The sequence below is a fragment of the Sardina pilchardus genome, chromosome 10, assembly GCF_963854185.1.
Source record: "Sardina pilchardus chromosome 10, fSarPil1.1, whole genome shotgun sequence".
In the NCBI taxonomy this organism is placed as follows: Eukaryota; Metazoa; Chordata; class Actinopteri; order Clupeiformes; family Clupeidae; genus Sardina; species Sardina pilchardus.
Window position 1 is genome coordinate 11,360,496 of NC_085003.1, and position 17,842 is coordinate 11,378,337.

Below are 17,842 nucleotides of genomic sequence, written 5' to 3' on the forward strand. Positions count from 1 at the left end.
GCTCAGGGGTCACAGAATGTATGCTACGGGAGTTGAGCGCGAGTGCAAGTTAGACTGTAATAACACACTTTCTATGGAGGTTTACGGCAACAGAGCCCAAAAGGCAGACAAGACAGACACTTCACAAGACAGTAGCACGAGATACGCGCGTTATACGAGCACGAGCACTTCGCCAGGAGCGTTTTGGCGGCGTAGAATTTTTTCCAAGGTGTTTGTCTCCGTGTCTGTGCGCCATGGCACCGGCTCAAGCCCCATTCTTCATGTTGCAACAGCTCTGTGGCTGGCTTGGAGGTGGAGCAGAGTCTCCCGGCTCCCCGATGAGCCTAGCAGGCTGGCGGGGTGATGGGGAGGGCGAGGGTGAGCGGCAGGGCGAGGGTGAGTGCCAGGGCGAGGGGAGGAAAGGTGAGGTTGGCAGGTGAGGGCGAGATGGCGGTGTTTTTTCGCACGTGAGAGAGGCGGCCCCGTCCCCGCGGGATGAGAGGATTTCTCCTCGTGTCCGAGTCGGACCGAGTCTCAGTGCGCTCTTAATCATCTTAAGAGCAAAGCTGGCAGCGGCGTGGCCAGCACCCGGAAGAGGCTCACGGGTGGGGGCACCTGCTCTGTGTCCCTGGAGACGGTCACCATCGTCCACAGTCTGCCCCCACTCTCCCTCTACCACTCTCTCTCTCTCTCTCTCTCTCTCTCTCTCTCTCTCAATTTTCTTCTCTTTTCTGGTCTCATTTATTTTTGTCTCCCTTTCCTCCTTCTCAATCTCTCTCTCTCTCTTTCTCTCTGTCACCCTCTGTCTCTTTCTATGGAGGTGAAAGGAAGTGGTTGTCACACTGTAGAGGGACATGAGGTCTTTCATCCCCATCTAGTGTGTTGCCGTGTGGTTTTATACACATAAAGGTGTGGGGTCTGGATGCTGGGCTTTTCTGTGTCTGGTTAAAGTGTGAACTGCCTCTTTTTTCTCTATTCATCTGTCTGTCTTTTATTAGCCTACCTCTGTTCAGTCGTTACTCCTTTCTTCTTCCCCTTATCAAAGTCAGTGGGGTAGCACAGGTGGTGGTACTGTCAGTCTCGAGTCTCATATCCTTTAGCGGTAGCAATGCATGTATTGCACCGCCTACTGAAGCTTTGATGTCTGACAAGATGTCATTGAATGCCATGTTGTTAATGCTGTCTTCTCTCTCTCTCTCTCTCTCTCTCTCTTCTTCACTTCCCCCTCTCTCCCCATCCCCCTTTCTCTCACTCTCTTCTCTTTGCAGATTGCTGTGTGGTCACGACAAGAGAGGCTGTGAGACAGACTGATAAAGCGAGCGCGAGAAGACGAAGGCTGAGAGGAAGACAGCGGCGAGAGAGTGAGAGAGAGTACAATGTGCTAGGAGGGGCGAAGGAACACAAGCTTGGGTGTTTTTCTGATATTCTCGTGGTGTCAGAGAGACGAAACAGAACGCAAAGATGGGACGGAAGAAGATACAGATCACGCGGATCATGGACGAGAGGAACAGGCAGGTTAGTATCACCGTCTCTGGCTGTGTTATGGAGGGGGCTGACGCTACTACTCTTGGGTGCCGTCGTTGGCACTGTGCATAAGCAATCACCTGGTCAAACACACACACCTTTGTCCTCACTTAACTAGAATGTTGACACTAAATTTGTCTTACTATGAGCAATCAAATAGATAGATCGATAGATCGATAGATAGATAGATAGATAGATAGATAGATAGATAGATAGATAGATAGATACTTTATTGATCCCCAAGGGGAAATTCAAGATCATCACAATCATCTTACTCATTAGACAACATACGGACTTATACACACATACATACACACACACACACACACACACACACACTTACTACCACCCTTTCTTGTGATTTAGAAAGGCACTATATAAAACAGATTTGTTATTATTATCATTATTATTACATTTTCCTTGTTGGGATGCAGAAAAGGTCATGTCAGTTAATACTTACTTTTTATTGATTGATTTGTTTAAAAAAAAGAATAAGGAGGCAGAGAACAATTCAGTTTAGCACAAGCTAGTATAAACCCTACAACCCTATAAAGGCCTGGTATCAGTTGCCTTCAGTATGACACTAAATATTCCTCTAATGCAAACAAAATCGAATCCAGCAGCCACTATCAGTGCACTGGCTACAAATCACTAAGTTAGTTTGGAGGGCCATGATTTGTTTACTGGTCATTGGGGCCATTTGTTTATTTGGAACATCACCCCAACACTGGCGAGAGCTACGGCCCCGGCTCCTCCCCCTCGATATGCGTTGGGCTAAACAAAGGCCGGAATGTTCCGTGGCGTCCAAGCCCTCGTAAAAGGCAGGCGAGTGTGACAGGTTTTGGGGCAGGGAGCAGCGCCGGTCCAGTGTTTACAAGAGCACCCTGCAATTTCAGACCCACATGCTGATGAGGCAGCAAAATTGGGCCGGAGGAGTGGACCTGACCACACGGCTCCTCGCTTTTACTTTCTTTCTTTCTTTCTCTCTTTCTTTCTTTCTTTCTTTCCGTGCTGTTCCTTTTCACATTCTCTTGTTCTCTTTCTCTCCCTTTCTCTCTCTCTCATTCCCTCTCTCTCTCCATCTCTCTCCATCTCTCTCCTTCTCTCTCTCTCTCCCTCCATCTCTCTCCTTCTCTCCTTCTCTCTCTCTCCTTCTCTCTCTCTCTCCGTCTGGGTGGTGGAGTGCTGCTGGTGGGCCTCGTGGGGGCCCCTGGCTCTGTGCAGTTGCAGCTGGTTGCTAGTAATTAGGAGCCGCCACAGCACCCTCTGCACCCTCTCATTAGTAGGGCGGGTCAACGGGACACACAGCACCCTTCTCTTCCCTCCCTTCCCTCTCTCTCTCTCTCTCTCTCTCTCTCACTCTCGCTCTTTCTCTACTCTCTCTCTCCCTTTCTCACACATACACTTTCACTCGCTCACACAACCCCCATCTCTTTATCTTTCTTCCTCTCTCTCTCTCTCTCTCCATCTTCCTCTCTCTCTTCCTCCTTCTCACCCACACTGCAAACTGCCATCAATGAGGCTAGCCACAGAGACAGCTGGTATTCACTCTGTCTGTGCACTCGCTGTCATTCCGTCTCTCTCTCTATATATATGCATAGTTTTAGCACAGTCTACTCTCATCTGTGTCAGCCACACTACTTTCACTATTACAGTGGTGTCCCCACATCTCGGAACAATCCAATCCATACCACTCGAATGCTGGGAGAATTAGGGCTATATTGGTGTGGCAGTTTAATCAATGACCGAGCTAGCAGTTGCGCGCTATCTTCAGTGCTATTAAAAAAAAAAAAAAAGATTGAGATGAAACCTTCAGTTCCTCCAGATCCCTCGGCTGCCAAGTCCAATAAGACACCCGACTTTAGCACCCTCTCAAAATCATTTGCGCTGCCGTGCTGGTGAAATAAATTTCATGCCATGCACACCGAAAGCTAATTGAAGTTTCCTCCACTCTCCTGAGGGTGATAACATGGCAGCTCTTGCCTCCCCCTGCCCTCCACACCTCTCCCCCAACACCCGTCCATACCTCAGCAGCCTCCCACTCTCCCTTGGTTCAGCAGACCCGGCCTTGACTGACACTGGAGGTAGCAGTTCAGACGAGTGCGAAACTCCAGTCTACAGGATGGGGCCAATTATCAGCATAACACCAGGCTCAGGGCAGGGATCCAAATGAGGAGACAGGCAGGCAGTGGAGGCATCAGCAGCAGCAGCAGCAGCAGCAGCAGCAGCAGCAGCAGTAGCGGCGGCGACGGCAGCATCTCCACCATCTGTCCTGACCTATGACATCAGCAAAACAGCACAGGAGGGGAAAAAAAACACAAAAAACAGGCCGCGTAAAAGAAAACGATAAGCAAGAAACACAGGGCGGGTCGCCTCAAGGAGATCAAGAAGAGATAGAAAAGGATGTGTTATTCAGATGCTGGAAGCGGCGGAGGAGGTAGAGAGTTTGGCCGATTACTTCGCGTGTAGGTAGCAACCAAAGATACTAGAGCGGAGCGCTCTACGATCTTCGGTAGCAACAGCCATTTTACGGTACGCTAACAAGTTACAGTGATTACTAATGAAAAAGTAGTTAGCGTCAAGAGGAGATAAGAAAACAAATGGACCGTGATACTATTTATTATTATTTATGTGAGCGTATTCACAATGACGAGATGTACAAGAAGGCAATGGAGTGTTACTTCAATAAAATAAAGACCATTAAATGCTGTAGATTGGCTTCTGTTCTGTCATAGTTACATTATATATCCATAGAGATCCTTTCCATGTTGGTCAACATTTGTGATTACTTGTTGAACCTGTCAGTTGCCAAAAAAAGAAGTCTATTTCACGAAAGTCATGCCTACCCCATTGGATATCTATCTGGATGTCGTTTCCGTGATTCCCACAATTCCTAGTTTTACGGCACAATTCCGAGCTCTATACTGATAGAAACATGTGAATTTTCCCAGACGTGATGGCCCAGGCCCGGAGGCTGACCCCTGAGCCTCCGACACAGGATTCCTAGGCCTGTAATAAATAGGTATCTTGTTGATCAGCTTTGAGAAGTCACAGCTCCCTTCTGAGGGAATAGTTATCACTTCCACACAGGCTGTAGCATTAGTGCCGTTTAGCTGGCTCAGCAGAGAATTCAGCTCAGAGACATTGAGTGAAGTCTGTATTTATGTGTGTCTCTGTGTGTGTGTGTGTACAGTATGTGTGTGTGTGTGTGTGTGTGTGTGTGTGTGTTTGCGTTGTAAGATCTCTCTCTCTCGCTTTCTGTTTTTGTATGAATGTGTGAGTGTGTATGCGAGTCTCAGTGTGTGTGTGTGTGTGTGTGTGTGTGTGTGTGTGCGCGCCTATCTTTTCCCACACGGATCATGAACCTCACAGTCTCCTCTCTCTCTCTTTCTCCAGGGGTGTTGGGCGCACCCAGGGGAAGTGTCCATTAGCATACGGGGGCCCATCGCAAGAAGACAATTAGAATCTTTATCTGGCTGGCTCTGCCGCCAGCAATCAGTATTCATGGCATTAAAATGAAACAATGCCTTAAGTGGGCTAATTAAATACCGGGGCGAGGCAGCATGCTGCACGCTGGCGTCGGGAGCTCCTTGCATCATTAGGAGGAGTGCTGTGGATAGGCTCTTGACCTTTCGGGATTTATACGGGGGTGTGCGGCGGAGGCTACGAGGTCCGTAATTGCAGTATCTATCAAAACAAATGGATTAGCTTCAAGTGCTAGCCTGGGCACAGGACGAATATGATGTGTTTTTTTTGGGGGTTTTTTTGCCCAGCACCATGTGTCTGTGGCGCTTATGTGTATTTAGGTAATAACAATGTTCTACTTTAGGGGATACGGTTGTTATATTTGTAAAGCAAATGCCTAGAAATGGGCTCAGACTTGGGGAAAAGTAGGGCGTGCTCTCCACTGACTTCGCAGAGGTAAATCTTCTAAGCCCAATTGATGCATTGGGTATTGACTCTGGCATCGATTGGGTGTCTTGTGTCAGCGGGGAGCATTGGAGTCACGCAAGCCTCACTTTGTGTCGGCCGTGTAAGAGCATCCTTTCCCCCGCCGGCTCCAGCTCGCTCCCCCTGCAATCCAATGAAAAATGAAAGAGTAGCCCAGGCTCCTGAGTGTGGCTGTCACAAGAGACGACGAAGAGGAGGATGAGGAGGAGGAGGGGGAGGGGGTGGAGGTGGTGTGTGGGAGGAAGAAGATCAGCTCCTCATCAGTGGTGTGCATTGAAGGTTTGCTGTCAAGCCAGCTGCAAACGTGTGTTAATGAAGCAAATATGCAGGCAAGGCAGAGATGACAGCTTATCTCTCAGGACACCGCCCTTTTCCCATACACACACTCCCTTTATCCTATACTTACTCCATCTATTACACTTACCCCACCCTATCCATACTCATCCTTATTCTGTCCTATCTGACACACACACACACACACACACACACACACACACAGAGATACATACACTTTCTCCGCTTCTCCGCAAAACTTAGTTTTATTTTTAAAACCCTTCAAATGACCTTTGTTGAGTAGATTTGTAGTACATTCGTTATCATTCTATCATTCTATTCTCATTACTTCATCACCTTCCCCCCTCTATATGCACTGACGCACCGACCCTCCCCCCTCCTTCCTCTCTCTATCACCCACCCACATACTTTCACTCCTTTTCTCGATGCCTCCCATTGCACTCCCTCCCCCTCTCCACAGCAGTCTCCCAGTCCACTCTCTGGGTGTCCATCCCCCACTCCGCCAGCCCTGTAATTATCAGGCATTGCGGTGACACACACCTGTCAGGTCTTGAGCACATAATCCTGGACTCGCTCGGAGAGAGTAAATGAACAAACTAACGAACGACCGAACGAACGAACAAATGAGAGAAGGATCTGAGGGATGAACGAGCCAACTCTCTCCACAGCAAATTACTCTCCCAAGTAGAAGAAACGAGTCTTAATTACTGGAGTGGACTCAGCTGGTGTGATGAGAGCAGGGCCCGCTCAGCAGGAGAGGTGTGGCGCGGCGCGGCGTGGCACTGAGGCCTGAGTGTGTGCTGCCAGTGGTGCCCACCTGGTGAAGTGCGCCACCCTACAGAGACGGAGCACGAGGCGGAGAGAGCGGGCACACTGCACCTGGAGGGTGCTCTTCTTTTTTTTATTATTATTATTTTCTTTTCAATTACAATGTGAGAAAGGAGAAGGACTCGCTGACCTGATGATCCGTGTGTATGTGTGTGCATATGTCAGGGTGTGTTCACATGTACAGTATGTGTGAGTGTGTGTAAGAGTGTGTGAGAGAGAGTGCATATTCGTGTGTATGTATTTGTGTGTATGTATTTTGTGTGTGTGTGTGTGTGTGTGTGTGTGTGTGTGTGTGTGTGTGTGTGTGTGTGTGTGTGTGTGTGTGTGTGTGTGCGTGTGTGTGAGCGAGCTGTGGATCCGTGTGCCTAACAGCGTCCTCTGTATGCCATTAGGCAGGCTCACCGGGGGTAATTGCCCAAGTCATTAAAAGTTTGATGATTTCGCTGCTGGCTGATAGTGTTGCCTGCCCTCACTAGCTCTCACTTTGGCTTCCGCATGTCATTCGCTCACGGGCACTCACGGGCACGTTGTTCTCTCTCTCTCTCTCCCTCTCTCTTTTTCCTCCCTCTTTCTCTCCATCTCTATGTGTCACACTCTCCCTCCTTCTCTCTCTATCGCTCTATCTCTCTTGCTGTCACCCCTTCCCCCTCTTCGTCTCTCCATCTTTCTCTTTCTCTCATCACACTCTCTCTCTCTCTCTGTTTTTTTTTCTGTTCCATCAGGGAGAAAAACCCATGCAGTACATCCCTCTCTTCCCCATGTCTCATCCCTCTGCCTCTCCTGAATTTTCTAAAAGCTCTTGAGCCAACACTATTATTCTTTAATGGATGAAAACACGGTTGATGGGGAAAATGGAGAGGTGGGGGGGGGGGGTGGGCAGGAGAGGCATTGGGAGCAGGGGTGAGAGAAACAAATGGCCAGTGCACATGTATAAAAAACAGAAAGGATGAATAGAGATGGAGAGAGAGAGAGAGAGGAGAGAGAGAGAGAGAGCAATGGGCGTAGGCCATGTGTCATGTGCCGAGCGCTTTAAAGCAGGCCCATTTAAAAGCGGCTGAAGTGCGATATTCGCTGCAGAGGGTGCTGAGTTGGATCCCATTGAGTCATATGAGGAGGCTTTTGAAGGAAAATGGTGTGGGCTGCATGTGCGTATGCCTGTGTGTGTGTTTTTTGTGTGTGTATGTGCATGTATTATTCTGTGTATATGTGTGTGTGTGTGTGTGTGTGTGTGTGTGTGTGTGTGTGTGTGTGTGTGTATGTGTGCGTGTGTATTTGTCTGAAGTTCTTGTTTGAAGAGGGCGCGTAGCACAGAGATGATTCAGTCCCTGCCCCCCCTGGGGCCGCGAGCGCAGAGGCACTGCCTCTCATAATGATTCAGATTAGGAGGAACAGACGCACGGTTTCAGTAATGCTCGGCTTCATCGCGCTTCGCCATCTCAGGCCGACGCAATCAAAGGCACAGACCTCGGGGCAGCAAGTCATGCTCGAGTTTAAACGTTATCATGCCATGACCTAAATGCAAGCCACAGATAAAAAGTGAAAATTGGTTACATTGTTTGAAATTTGGATCGAGTGGTGCCCGTGTGTGTGCAACTTGGAGTTAGGCAGCGCAGTTTGAGGGTTTCGTTCTGAAATGCAGTGTATTGATTTTTCAAGTTATTGATATTTCCCAGTTATGTTCCAGACCAGCTAAGGTGTGATTTCCGACCTTCTATTAGGACGTGGGAACACCACTCAAAGTTGGAGCTCCTACTTAATATGGGGCAAGTCCATCTACCATGACTTAAACATGGACCTGAAGTCTATCATCAGCTTTCTGAGTTGTCTGGAACGCAGCATTAATCTGCGCCACACACTGAGCTGAATCACTTCAAGCTCGCCTTCAGAGTCAGTAGATTTCAGAGTCTCATCTATCTCTGTGCGTCTGTACTGTACTGGACAAGAATATGTCCGATATATACAAGTACTGTACTTCTCCCCAGTCTTAGAAAGCACATGTGAGGGGACCGTTGGTCTTTTTCCTCTCCAAGGTCAGATGAGCGTAGCTGGGTAGCTTACAGAGCATCATCTGTAGCCTGGCTGGATGTCCTGATCCTGACATGGGTGAGCATAATAGCCAGTAGAATCAGTTGCATTCCGTCCAAGGTCACTTGACCAGAGACCCAGCTGGTTAGCCAAGCCCTGGGGATGATTGTGTGCGCATATGTGTGTGTGTGTGTGTGTGTGTGTGTGTGTGTGTGTGTGTGTGTGTGTGTGTTTGTGTGTGTGTGTGTAGGGTAGGAGGCAGGGGTGGTCTGTGGACTGTGTGTGAGGAGAGCAGCGGGGAGCTGACGGACCTGAGGCCAACTCTCCTCCCTCCCCTCCACCGCTGCTGTCCCTACTCCTCTGCCTTCACCGAGAGCTGATCTGGCCGGACAGGAGGGAGGGACCTCTGCCTGTCTCCCAGGCCAGAGTGCTCTTGCGCTGGATAGCGCGAGCCATCAGCCCCGGGGGTGGAGGGTGGGAGGTGGGGCTGGTTGGTGTGTACATGTACGGTATATGTGTTGCTGAAGGTGGGGGCGCTTGCAGGTCACAATGGCAGCTGCAGCAGTAGTGCTGATGTGCTCCATACCGCGCGTCACCCTACTGCCTGACATGGAGCTCATTGAAGCTGAAGGGCGGCCCTCTCCGATGTGGACAACCTCCACCCTCCACCCCTCCCCTCTCCCACACATCGCTCGCCCGTCCGTCCAGCCATCCAGAGAGCATGGGCGCTCTGCCATACGCATGCATCAGGGCTCGGGCGTCGCCTCCAGTGGTCAGCAGGAGGGCTGCGGTTGGTCCCCTTGTGCCGCGTCTCTTGTTTGTCATGTCAGCCGCTGTCCCGCGGGAGAACAGGGTGACGGAGCGCATGACTGACAGGCCAGTCCTTGTCTCTTCTGGAGGAGAAACAAACACATGCAAACATAAACACTTGCCCAGACTCAGGCACACACACACACACACACATACATACACATACACACATACTGTACACACACACACACACACACACACACACACACACACACACACACACACACACACACACACACACACACACACACACACACACACACTTATACAGTATGTACTGTACACACACTCTAGCGCACACGTTTCTTGGTGTTTAAACGTTGTCTTCAATGCAGTGCTGCCTGGAAGGCGCTAGGGTTAGGCTTGAGTTAAAGTTAGGAAGGTTAGGATTGGGGTGAGGGTTAGGATTAGGTGCCTTTAAAACGACGATGACAGCGCCTCCTAGAAGACGCTGTTGGGGGCTTAAAACATCATCGAGACACACACACACACACACACACACACACACACACATTTGCTCAATAACTGTGTTCTCTCACACAGTCTAGCATGTCTCAACAGTACCTGTGGCAGGAAATTGTCCAGCCCTGCCCGGCGAGATGAGACCCCTAGCTCTTTCCCACCTTATCACACACTCACCCACTCACCTCACACTCCAGCTCCAAAGCGCTCGCGGATCAAGCCAGATGACAAGAGCTCTACAGGAAATGGGCCTGACCTTTCACATTTCACATCTCTCTATTATTATTACCAGCAGAAGCACAGACATGCAATATCGAGTCTGTCATATCTGCACAAAAAAGAGGAAAAAAGAAATTGAATTGAATTGTACAATGATCATAAATCACTTACTCATAAGTCATTTTTCTCTTCCTGTACTTGATTGTTAGAGCTTCAACATTGCACATGTAGGGACATTTTCATTTCCTTCTCTATTCTTTCTTTTTTTCAAGTACAATCTGTATTTAGTGCTGTCATCCCACTCTTTGCACATTCGCCTGACTCATCCTATATCTCCGCCACATATGCACTTGAGCTGCCGTCAAAGCCTCTCGCGCTGGTTAGTCAGAACTTTGAGCAGACAGACAATGCAGTACAGTGGGAGATAAAGGTGTTGAATTCAGCCACAGAATTAGCACCCCTGGCCGCTCAGTTTGACAAGTTGAATTTTTTTTTTCATTTTCAAAAAAAGTTACGAAAAGGTCAGTGTTTCTATCCCAGTGTACAATTAGATGAGACACGCCGCTGTAATTGCTGTAGCCGTGGTATTGTGCAGGTCACTGTAATGACCTTATCAAAGACACCCAGTAGCAGCCAGGGAGCCCCTGAGAAGAACTTTGGCTAGCTAAGTTTGGAGTGCGTGACTTGAGTCTGCGACATTTTTTTTTTCTGCATAGTTTCCAGAGGAGTCTCGAAACTTTGTTGATTCTGCCTTTGAGTGTATAACAGAGACAAGAGATGACCGACGTTAGGTTGTGCCAGTTGTCTTTGCATACAGTACATTTCACAAAGCCAGCTTCTGTATGATTTAGGTTTTATATAGAGAGAATGACAAGTTTGGCTTTCATTCTCAGGTACAGTATATGTGCACAATTTGACAACTTCACAAATCCACTTTATTGTTTTTTTCATTCCTACTTTTAAATCCACTCTCCCATGGCATAGAAATGGTTCAGCACATTTCAAATGCACTCTGCGCTCTTATCGTTACATTTAGACTTAAGTGGTTTATCTAGACGTACATTGTCCGTGTCTGACTCTACGGGACTATTATCTACTTAAGCCTCAAGCCTGCAGTAGTTCATACGAGGTCAGGTGGGCTTGTGTGTGTAGCATAGCATAAATTATCCCTTAGATAGATTTACCCCCTAGTCCACAGACACGATGCCAGCTCTGTAGATACTAAACGCAAACAGGAAGTGGTTTCAGAACAAACACACATGCACACACACATGCTCAGTTTCAGTCTGACAGTACCCTTTCAGGGTCAGTCCATGGAGTAATCCATGCTGCATTGTATCCACTAATGTTATAAATGCCTCGGAGACTATAGTGTACAAATTGTCTGTGTGTGTGTGTGTGTGTGTGTGTGTGTGTGTGCGCCCCACCCTGCAGTGTCCCTCATGACCTCTGTGCTCTCTGTGGTTTTGGCTCCGTCTCGTCAGACACCCCAGACACAGCACAAGGGGTGGGGACAAACTCAGAAGCCCCTTTGCGTGCAACGGCTACAGTTGATAGCGGCGTGGCGAGACACCGTGCTTCCTCGTTCAGACAGCTACTTTCATTATTGCCCTTTCTGTCAGCCCTCCTGAGGCGAAAGCAGGTCGGCACCTTTTTTTGCGCACCCGGTGTGGCCGACAATAATGTGATGACATAGGTTAAACCTCCATTAAATCGAGGCTATAAACAAATATGTCTCCTCTCTTCGCAAGCGCCACTGAATGACTCTACAGACGATGTAGATGTGGTCGGGGTGGAAGTGATGATTACAGAGGGGTGGAGGGGGTGGGAGGTGGGGTTGTGACCTACACTTGCTGCCTTTAGGGTGAGATGGAGTGGAGCTGACTGGTGTGTGTGTGGCTGCTCTGCTGTGCGGTGATGCAGGTGTTAAAGTGGGCCAGTGAGCTAGAGCTCCATCACACGTTACTGAGCCTCGGGCCACACACGGGTGGGGCAGACGGTCCATTTCATTTCTTCTCTTCTCTTCTCTTCTCTTCTCTTCTCTTCTCTTCTCTTCTCTTCTCTTCTCTTCTCTTCTCTACTCTTCTCTGCTCTTTTCTTCTCTTCTCTTCTTCTCTCTTCCCTTCTCTTCTCTTCTCTGCTCTTTTCTTCTCTTTTCTTTTCTCTTCTCTCCTCTTCTCCTCTCTTCTCTTCTCTTCTCTTCTCTTCTCTTCTCTTCTCTTCTCTTCTCTTCTCTCCTCTCCTCTCCTCTCCTCTCCTCTCCTCTTAGTTCTTCTCTTCTCTTCTCTTCTCTGGCTTTCCTCGGTCCCATTGAATATGTACTGATTTCCTGAGGCCCTCCTCTGCCCCTGCCTCCTCTGTGCTCCTCCTGTCCTCTGCTGGGTTAACTGAAATGAAGCGGTAGCATGGGTCAGCAGGTCTTCAGTCAGCACGCTGAGGAGCGCCCAAGTGGAACAGTGTCACACCTCGCGCCTTCACCCAGGCTCTCTTGGGGACATGACCGCCACCTTTAGCCAAACACACACAGACACACACACACACAGAGACACACACAGACACGCACACACGCATTCACACACACAGACACACATAGACACACATAGACAGACACACATGCACGCACGCACGCACTCACGCATGCACACACACACACACACACACACACACACACACACACACCACACGCCACACACACACATGCACACGAACACATGCACACGTATGCAAAAGGCCCACGGACCACAGCATCTTGTTTGTGGAGAGTTTTTTTTGCGACTCTCTGCCTCACTACCCCACCACCCCTCCCCCTCTCTCTCACTCTCTCTCACACAGACACACACACACACACTCTCAGCGAGGCCCCAACATTAGGCAGATTGAGTTGTCAACGGCAGGGCTGTTAATTTGGTCTGAAATAGCAGCAAGAGCCGGGCTCCTAATGACAGCTGGGAGGGAGATGGGTCTCCGTGGGGTCGGGGGAAGGAACCGGCAAGGGGGCCGGGGCGGAGAAGAGGGCGCAGCAGGGGCGAGGTGTGCTGCTGTGTGTGTGTCTGACTGCTCAAACACAACAACAGCAGCAGCAGCAGCGGCAGCAGCGGCAGCCGTGTGAGCATCAGCTTATTGCTCTCGCAGGACTCTTCAGGTACACAGCCTGTTTTAGAGTCTACACACTCCGGCTGTCTCATTAAAGGCCCGGGGAGCATTATTCATGCCTCCTTATTGCACAGTCACTGAGGGGCCCCTGACATAACCACGCGCTGTTTGTCATAGTTTTTATTGCTGACTGCATACTTACTAGACCAATCTGCTGAGCACAGAAGTGTAAAAAGGTGAGCTAGAGAATACAGTGCTCATGGAGCCCAAGTGTTTTTTTTGTTGTTGTTGTTGTTGTTGCTGTCTGGGTTATTTATCTCCAAGAGAGAGAAAAAAAAAGAAGAAAACTAAATATCATATGGGTGTAATGTAACGTGTCACCTGTGAAGCAGACGACTGGAAATTCATTTCACACGCAGCGGGAGTCGCCCCAGAACCTGGCTGGCCACTAAGGCCCTGTAACCCATTGGATTATATGGCGTTATACCATGTTCTAAATGAGCCTTGCCGCAGGCTGCAACCAATTAATGTCGAACAAAGCCAGGCTCATCTGCTCAGCGCCTCTTACTAGGTCAGTGAAATTGGCGGAAGTGAAAGCAGACACACTCTGCGTGTCCTTCAGCCCCCCACGGGCACGGACTTTCGCTTTTTTTTTTTTCCCTCTTCACATGGCTCCTCTTTTTCAGTGACGTTTGACTCGGGCCGCATGTAGCGTCCACTCCTTAGCCTTAGCCTCTCTGTGAGTCAACGCACGTGGGAGCTTCCTCTCTCCTCGTGTCTTCTCCTCTCTCCTCCTTTCTCTTCCGCTCTCTCTCTCTTCCTCTCCCCTCCTCTTCCGCTCTCTCTCTCTCTTCCTCTCTCCTCCTCTCTCTTCCTCTTGTGTTGCTGGCACTGTGGCTGTTGGCTGGTGGTGGCTCTGTCACCCCGCGCCTGTTGTTTAATGAAAAATGGTACGTTTCTGTTGACTGTTGCTGTTTGTAAAACACAAGAGCCAAAAGAGGTGGCCATGCATTATTTATGGGCCTGCTCAGAGCGCCTGGGCCGGGCCGGGCCGGTGTGAATGAGGAGGAGGATGAGGTTGGGGCTGAGGCCTGGGTCCCCGGCGCGCGCCAGGAGAGCTGAACGAGCACTGCGGGAGAGGAAGTGCTGGCAGCCGCTCAAAGCCCAGAACACCGGCGGCCCCTAAACAGGCACACGGCGCTAGTAGTCAGGCAGAAAGAAGTGTGTGTGTGTGTGTGTGTGTGTGTGTATGTGTGTTTGGATGTGTTAATGTGTGTGTGTTTGTGTGTGTGTGTGTGTGTGTGTATGAGGTTTTGTTTTATGTAGGATGGGTGTGAATGTGCGTGTGTGTGTGTGTGTGTGTGTGTGTGTGTGTGTGTGTATGTGTGTGTGTGTGTGTGTGTATGAGGTTTTGTTTTATGTATGATGGGTGTGAATGTGTGTGTGTGTGTGTGTGTGTGTTTGAAGGGTGGGTGGATGGAGGTCAGATTTCAACCAGAGTGAGGCATGACCTGCTGTCCTTCTCCAGGAGTCAGGTTACGGCAGTGGCAGGCAGGCGGCGAGGAGAGGAGAGGAGAGGACAGAGTGGCGGGGTGGGGGGGGGGCTAGCGCCGCTGTCATCTCCCCCCGACCCCTTGCATGATAGAGCGCTGTTCATTTTCCCACAAGGCCGTTCTCTGCCCCGCTGCGTCCGTCCACTCCGGCGGCCTCCTCTGTCTGACCTCTGCCCTTGCTGTCTGGGGACGGCCACCGGCCGGAAGTTGCCCCTCTCAGCGCTTGTGCTCCTACGGAGGGGCAAACACTAGATGATACGCTGACACAACATGCGTTCTCGTCCACACGTGACAGTCAAATCAATCACTTATGGCAGTTATGCTGTCTGTCTGTTCGTAAAGCCCACCTGTCTTTAAGTAGGTCTGTACTGTACTGCAGCATTTCACATCCCAGTGCAGTCCTGGTTGCATCTAATCATTCTTTGTACGGTTTTAAGTGATATCTGCATTTAGTTTAGCTTTTAGTCACGTAGCAGGAATGTTTATCCAAACTGACACATACTGACAGTAAATGCAAACGCATCATCAGTTCAAGAATCTCTTTGGAAATGACATCATGATCCTGTAATTGCTAGATTACTAGTGTGTTGCTAGTGTGAGCAATCAGGTGGTGACATTGAGTGTGCTGTGGGAGAGAACTGGGAACATGTCTAATGTTTATTGTCGAGAAGTGTTTTCTTTAGACACACTCATCTAATGATTTCTCCTTCTCTCTTTCTCTCTGTTTGTGTGTGTGTGTGTGTGTGTGTGTGTGTTACCAGGTCACCTTCACGAAGAGGAAGTTTGGCCTGATGAAGAAAGCTTACGAACTGAGCGTATTATGTGACTGTGAGATAGCCCTGATCATATTCAACAGCTCAAACAAACTCTTTCAGTACGCCAGCACTGACATGGACAAAGTCCTGCTTAAATACACAGAGTACAACGAGCCCCATGAGAGCAGAACCAACTCGGACATCGTCGAGGTGAGTGGGAAATCGCTTGCATCTTTTGTAATGACACACACACACAGTCATGTACATACTCATACACACACACACACACACACACACACACACACACACATACAGAGAGATAGTCACGCATGACACTCCCCTCCCTGCACCCCCTTCATACACAAATGACAGTGTCACAATAGCATAAACCTATGCCCCAAACTGCCGGTTACTGGAAGTAGAACTTGTACAGCACGTCTGTATGTCAGAGCTTACTAACAGAGCATTGAAGGAGTATCCTAAACTTCCCCAATCACTTGCCACTTCACTGGAAATTTACAACCCTTCAGTTTGATGGCTTTTAGACAGTGATAATGGCCTTAACCGCAAGGGCTGGTGTGTGTGTGTGTGTGTGTGTTGTGGTGCGATGTGGTGTGGTGAGCTGACCCTGTGTGTGTGTGTGTGTGTGTGGGGATGAGTCTGGAGGCAGACAGCCGTCTGGAGCAGGGGCTAACAGTTTCCTCCTGACTGGTGCTCTGATAGGGCACAGGACGCCTGCACAGCCTGATAAGTTCAGCTTCGGTTCGGGCCAGCAACTGACAAAAGGCATCTATCAGTCGAGCTGAGCAGGGCACAGCAGAGAAAAGTGGAGACGAGAGGAGAGCCGAGGAGAGGAGAGGGTAGGAAAGGAGAGGAGAGGAAAGGGTAGGAGAGGAGAGGAGAGGAGAGGAGAAGAGAGGAGAAGAGAAGAGAGCAGAGCAGAGCAGAGCAGAGGAGAGGAGAGGAGAGGAAAGGAAAGGACATTAAATGAAAGGAGAGGATAAGAGAAGAGAAGAGAGGAGAGCAGAGCAGAGATAGTTATGCACTGGATAGCTGCATCAGCTTACACTTTTTTATTCTGCCTGTGAGACTGGCAGGCCTACATCTCACCTGCACATGGGTATGGAACACGCAACCTGGATATTATTACAGTAACTCCTCGCTTTAGCCGTCAAGCCAGAGGACCACACACACACATTGAGTTGAAGTTGAAAAGTTGACAGGTTTTATGGCAGGAACATTCCCCCTTTCACTCACTCACTGGATCCATTAGCCTCTCGTGCACCAGCCTCTCTTTTCTTCATGGAATCCCGTCTCTCCCGCTCTCTAATGTAACACTCCACACTCCGGTCAGTTCCTGCTGTTCGCTGCTCCCAGAGTGTGTGTGTGTGTGTGTGTGTGTGTGTGTGTGTGCGTGGGCGCGCAAGGTTTCGCTTTTACACAAGGCCAATGCACCTCGGCCCCTTTGAACTCCAGTTAGAGGGTTTTTATTTATTTATTTTCGCCGAGGTGTATGCAGAGTCAAAGCCAAATCGTAACAGTTTACTCAGTGGTGGGCATACAGTAATGGCCTGGCAGTCAGTGTTCTTTGCAGAGTTACCAATAACAGCATGCCCCAATTCAGGTGGGGGGAGAGGGGGGGGACTGGGGAGGGTTGATATTATTCCTGAGTGGACAATGGTGGGATATGTGTGTTAGAATGAGTGGGTGGTGGGTGGTGGGTGGTGGGGGGTGTCATCGGTGGCTGTGGATTCACTAGAGTCCAAGTATTTCGCACTGACGCATTTGTGGTTTTGCAGTCCATTCAAAATACCCCTCCACACCACTACCACAACGCCTGCCTCCACCCCCGGCCATCCTCCCCGACAGCTTATGTCCGCACTCTGGCCCAAACGAAAAGCAAACACATTTATGCCAAGTCTGGCAATGGTGATAATAACAATGAAACAGCCTTGTTTGTTTTGAAAGCCAATATTCAAGGTGGACACAGACAAACCCTTGTGCTTCAGAGTCCGCGGCCGTGTTTTCCTTAAACAGAGCCCAGTTTTCTCAGGTTTTTCCCGCATTGCCGCGCCGTAAAACGCAGCGCTGTTTGACTTGGCGGCCAGCCCTCTTCCCGTACTCGCAGCGTAGCTCCCCTCCGCTCAACAAAAGCCGTTTCGGTGAGAGCGAGCAGAGCAGAGCAAAGCAAAGTTCTCCTTCTCTCCACTCTCTCCCATCCCTTGAAAACCCAGCCTTTCTTAAATAAGAACTCTTTACTTGAAGGAGGAGGAGAGGGAGTCAGCCATGCCACGCTATCTTTTATTCATGACCAAGCCCATGCCCCCCTGTATTACATGCTCTGCAGAG

At 49.5% G+C, this 17,842-nt stretch overlaps 1 protein-coding gene across 7 annotated transcripts in view; it reads left to right on the forward strand.

Moving 5' to 3' along the window:
* mef2aa (myocyte enhancer factor 2aa) overlaps window positions 1–17,842 on the forward strand; it is a 98,900-nt gene that overhangs the window by 29,063 nt on the left and 51,995 nt on the right. For all 7 annotated transcript variants that reach the window (XM_062548441.1, XM_062548443.1, XM_062548438.1 and 4 more), the window contains exons 3-4: window positions 1,248–1,494; window positions 15,500–15,703. In XM_062548441.1, the coding sequence (XP_062404425.1) occupies window positions 1,441–1,494; window positions 15,500–15,703 (258 nt within the window). In that variant the 5' untranslated portion in view covers window positions 1,248–1,440. The remainder of the gene's footprint in view (window positions 1–1,247; window positions 1,495–15,499; window positions 15,704–17,842) is intronic.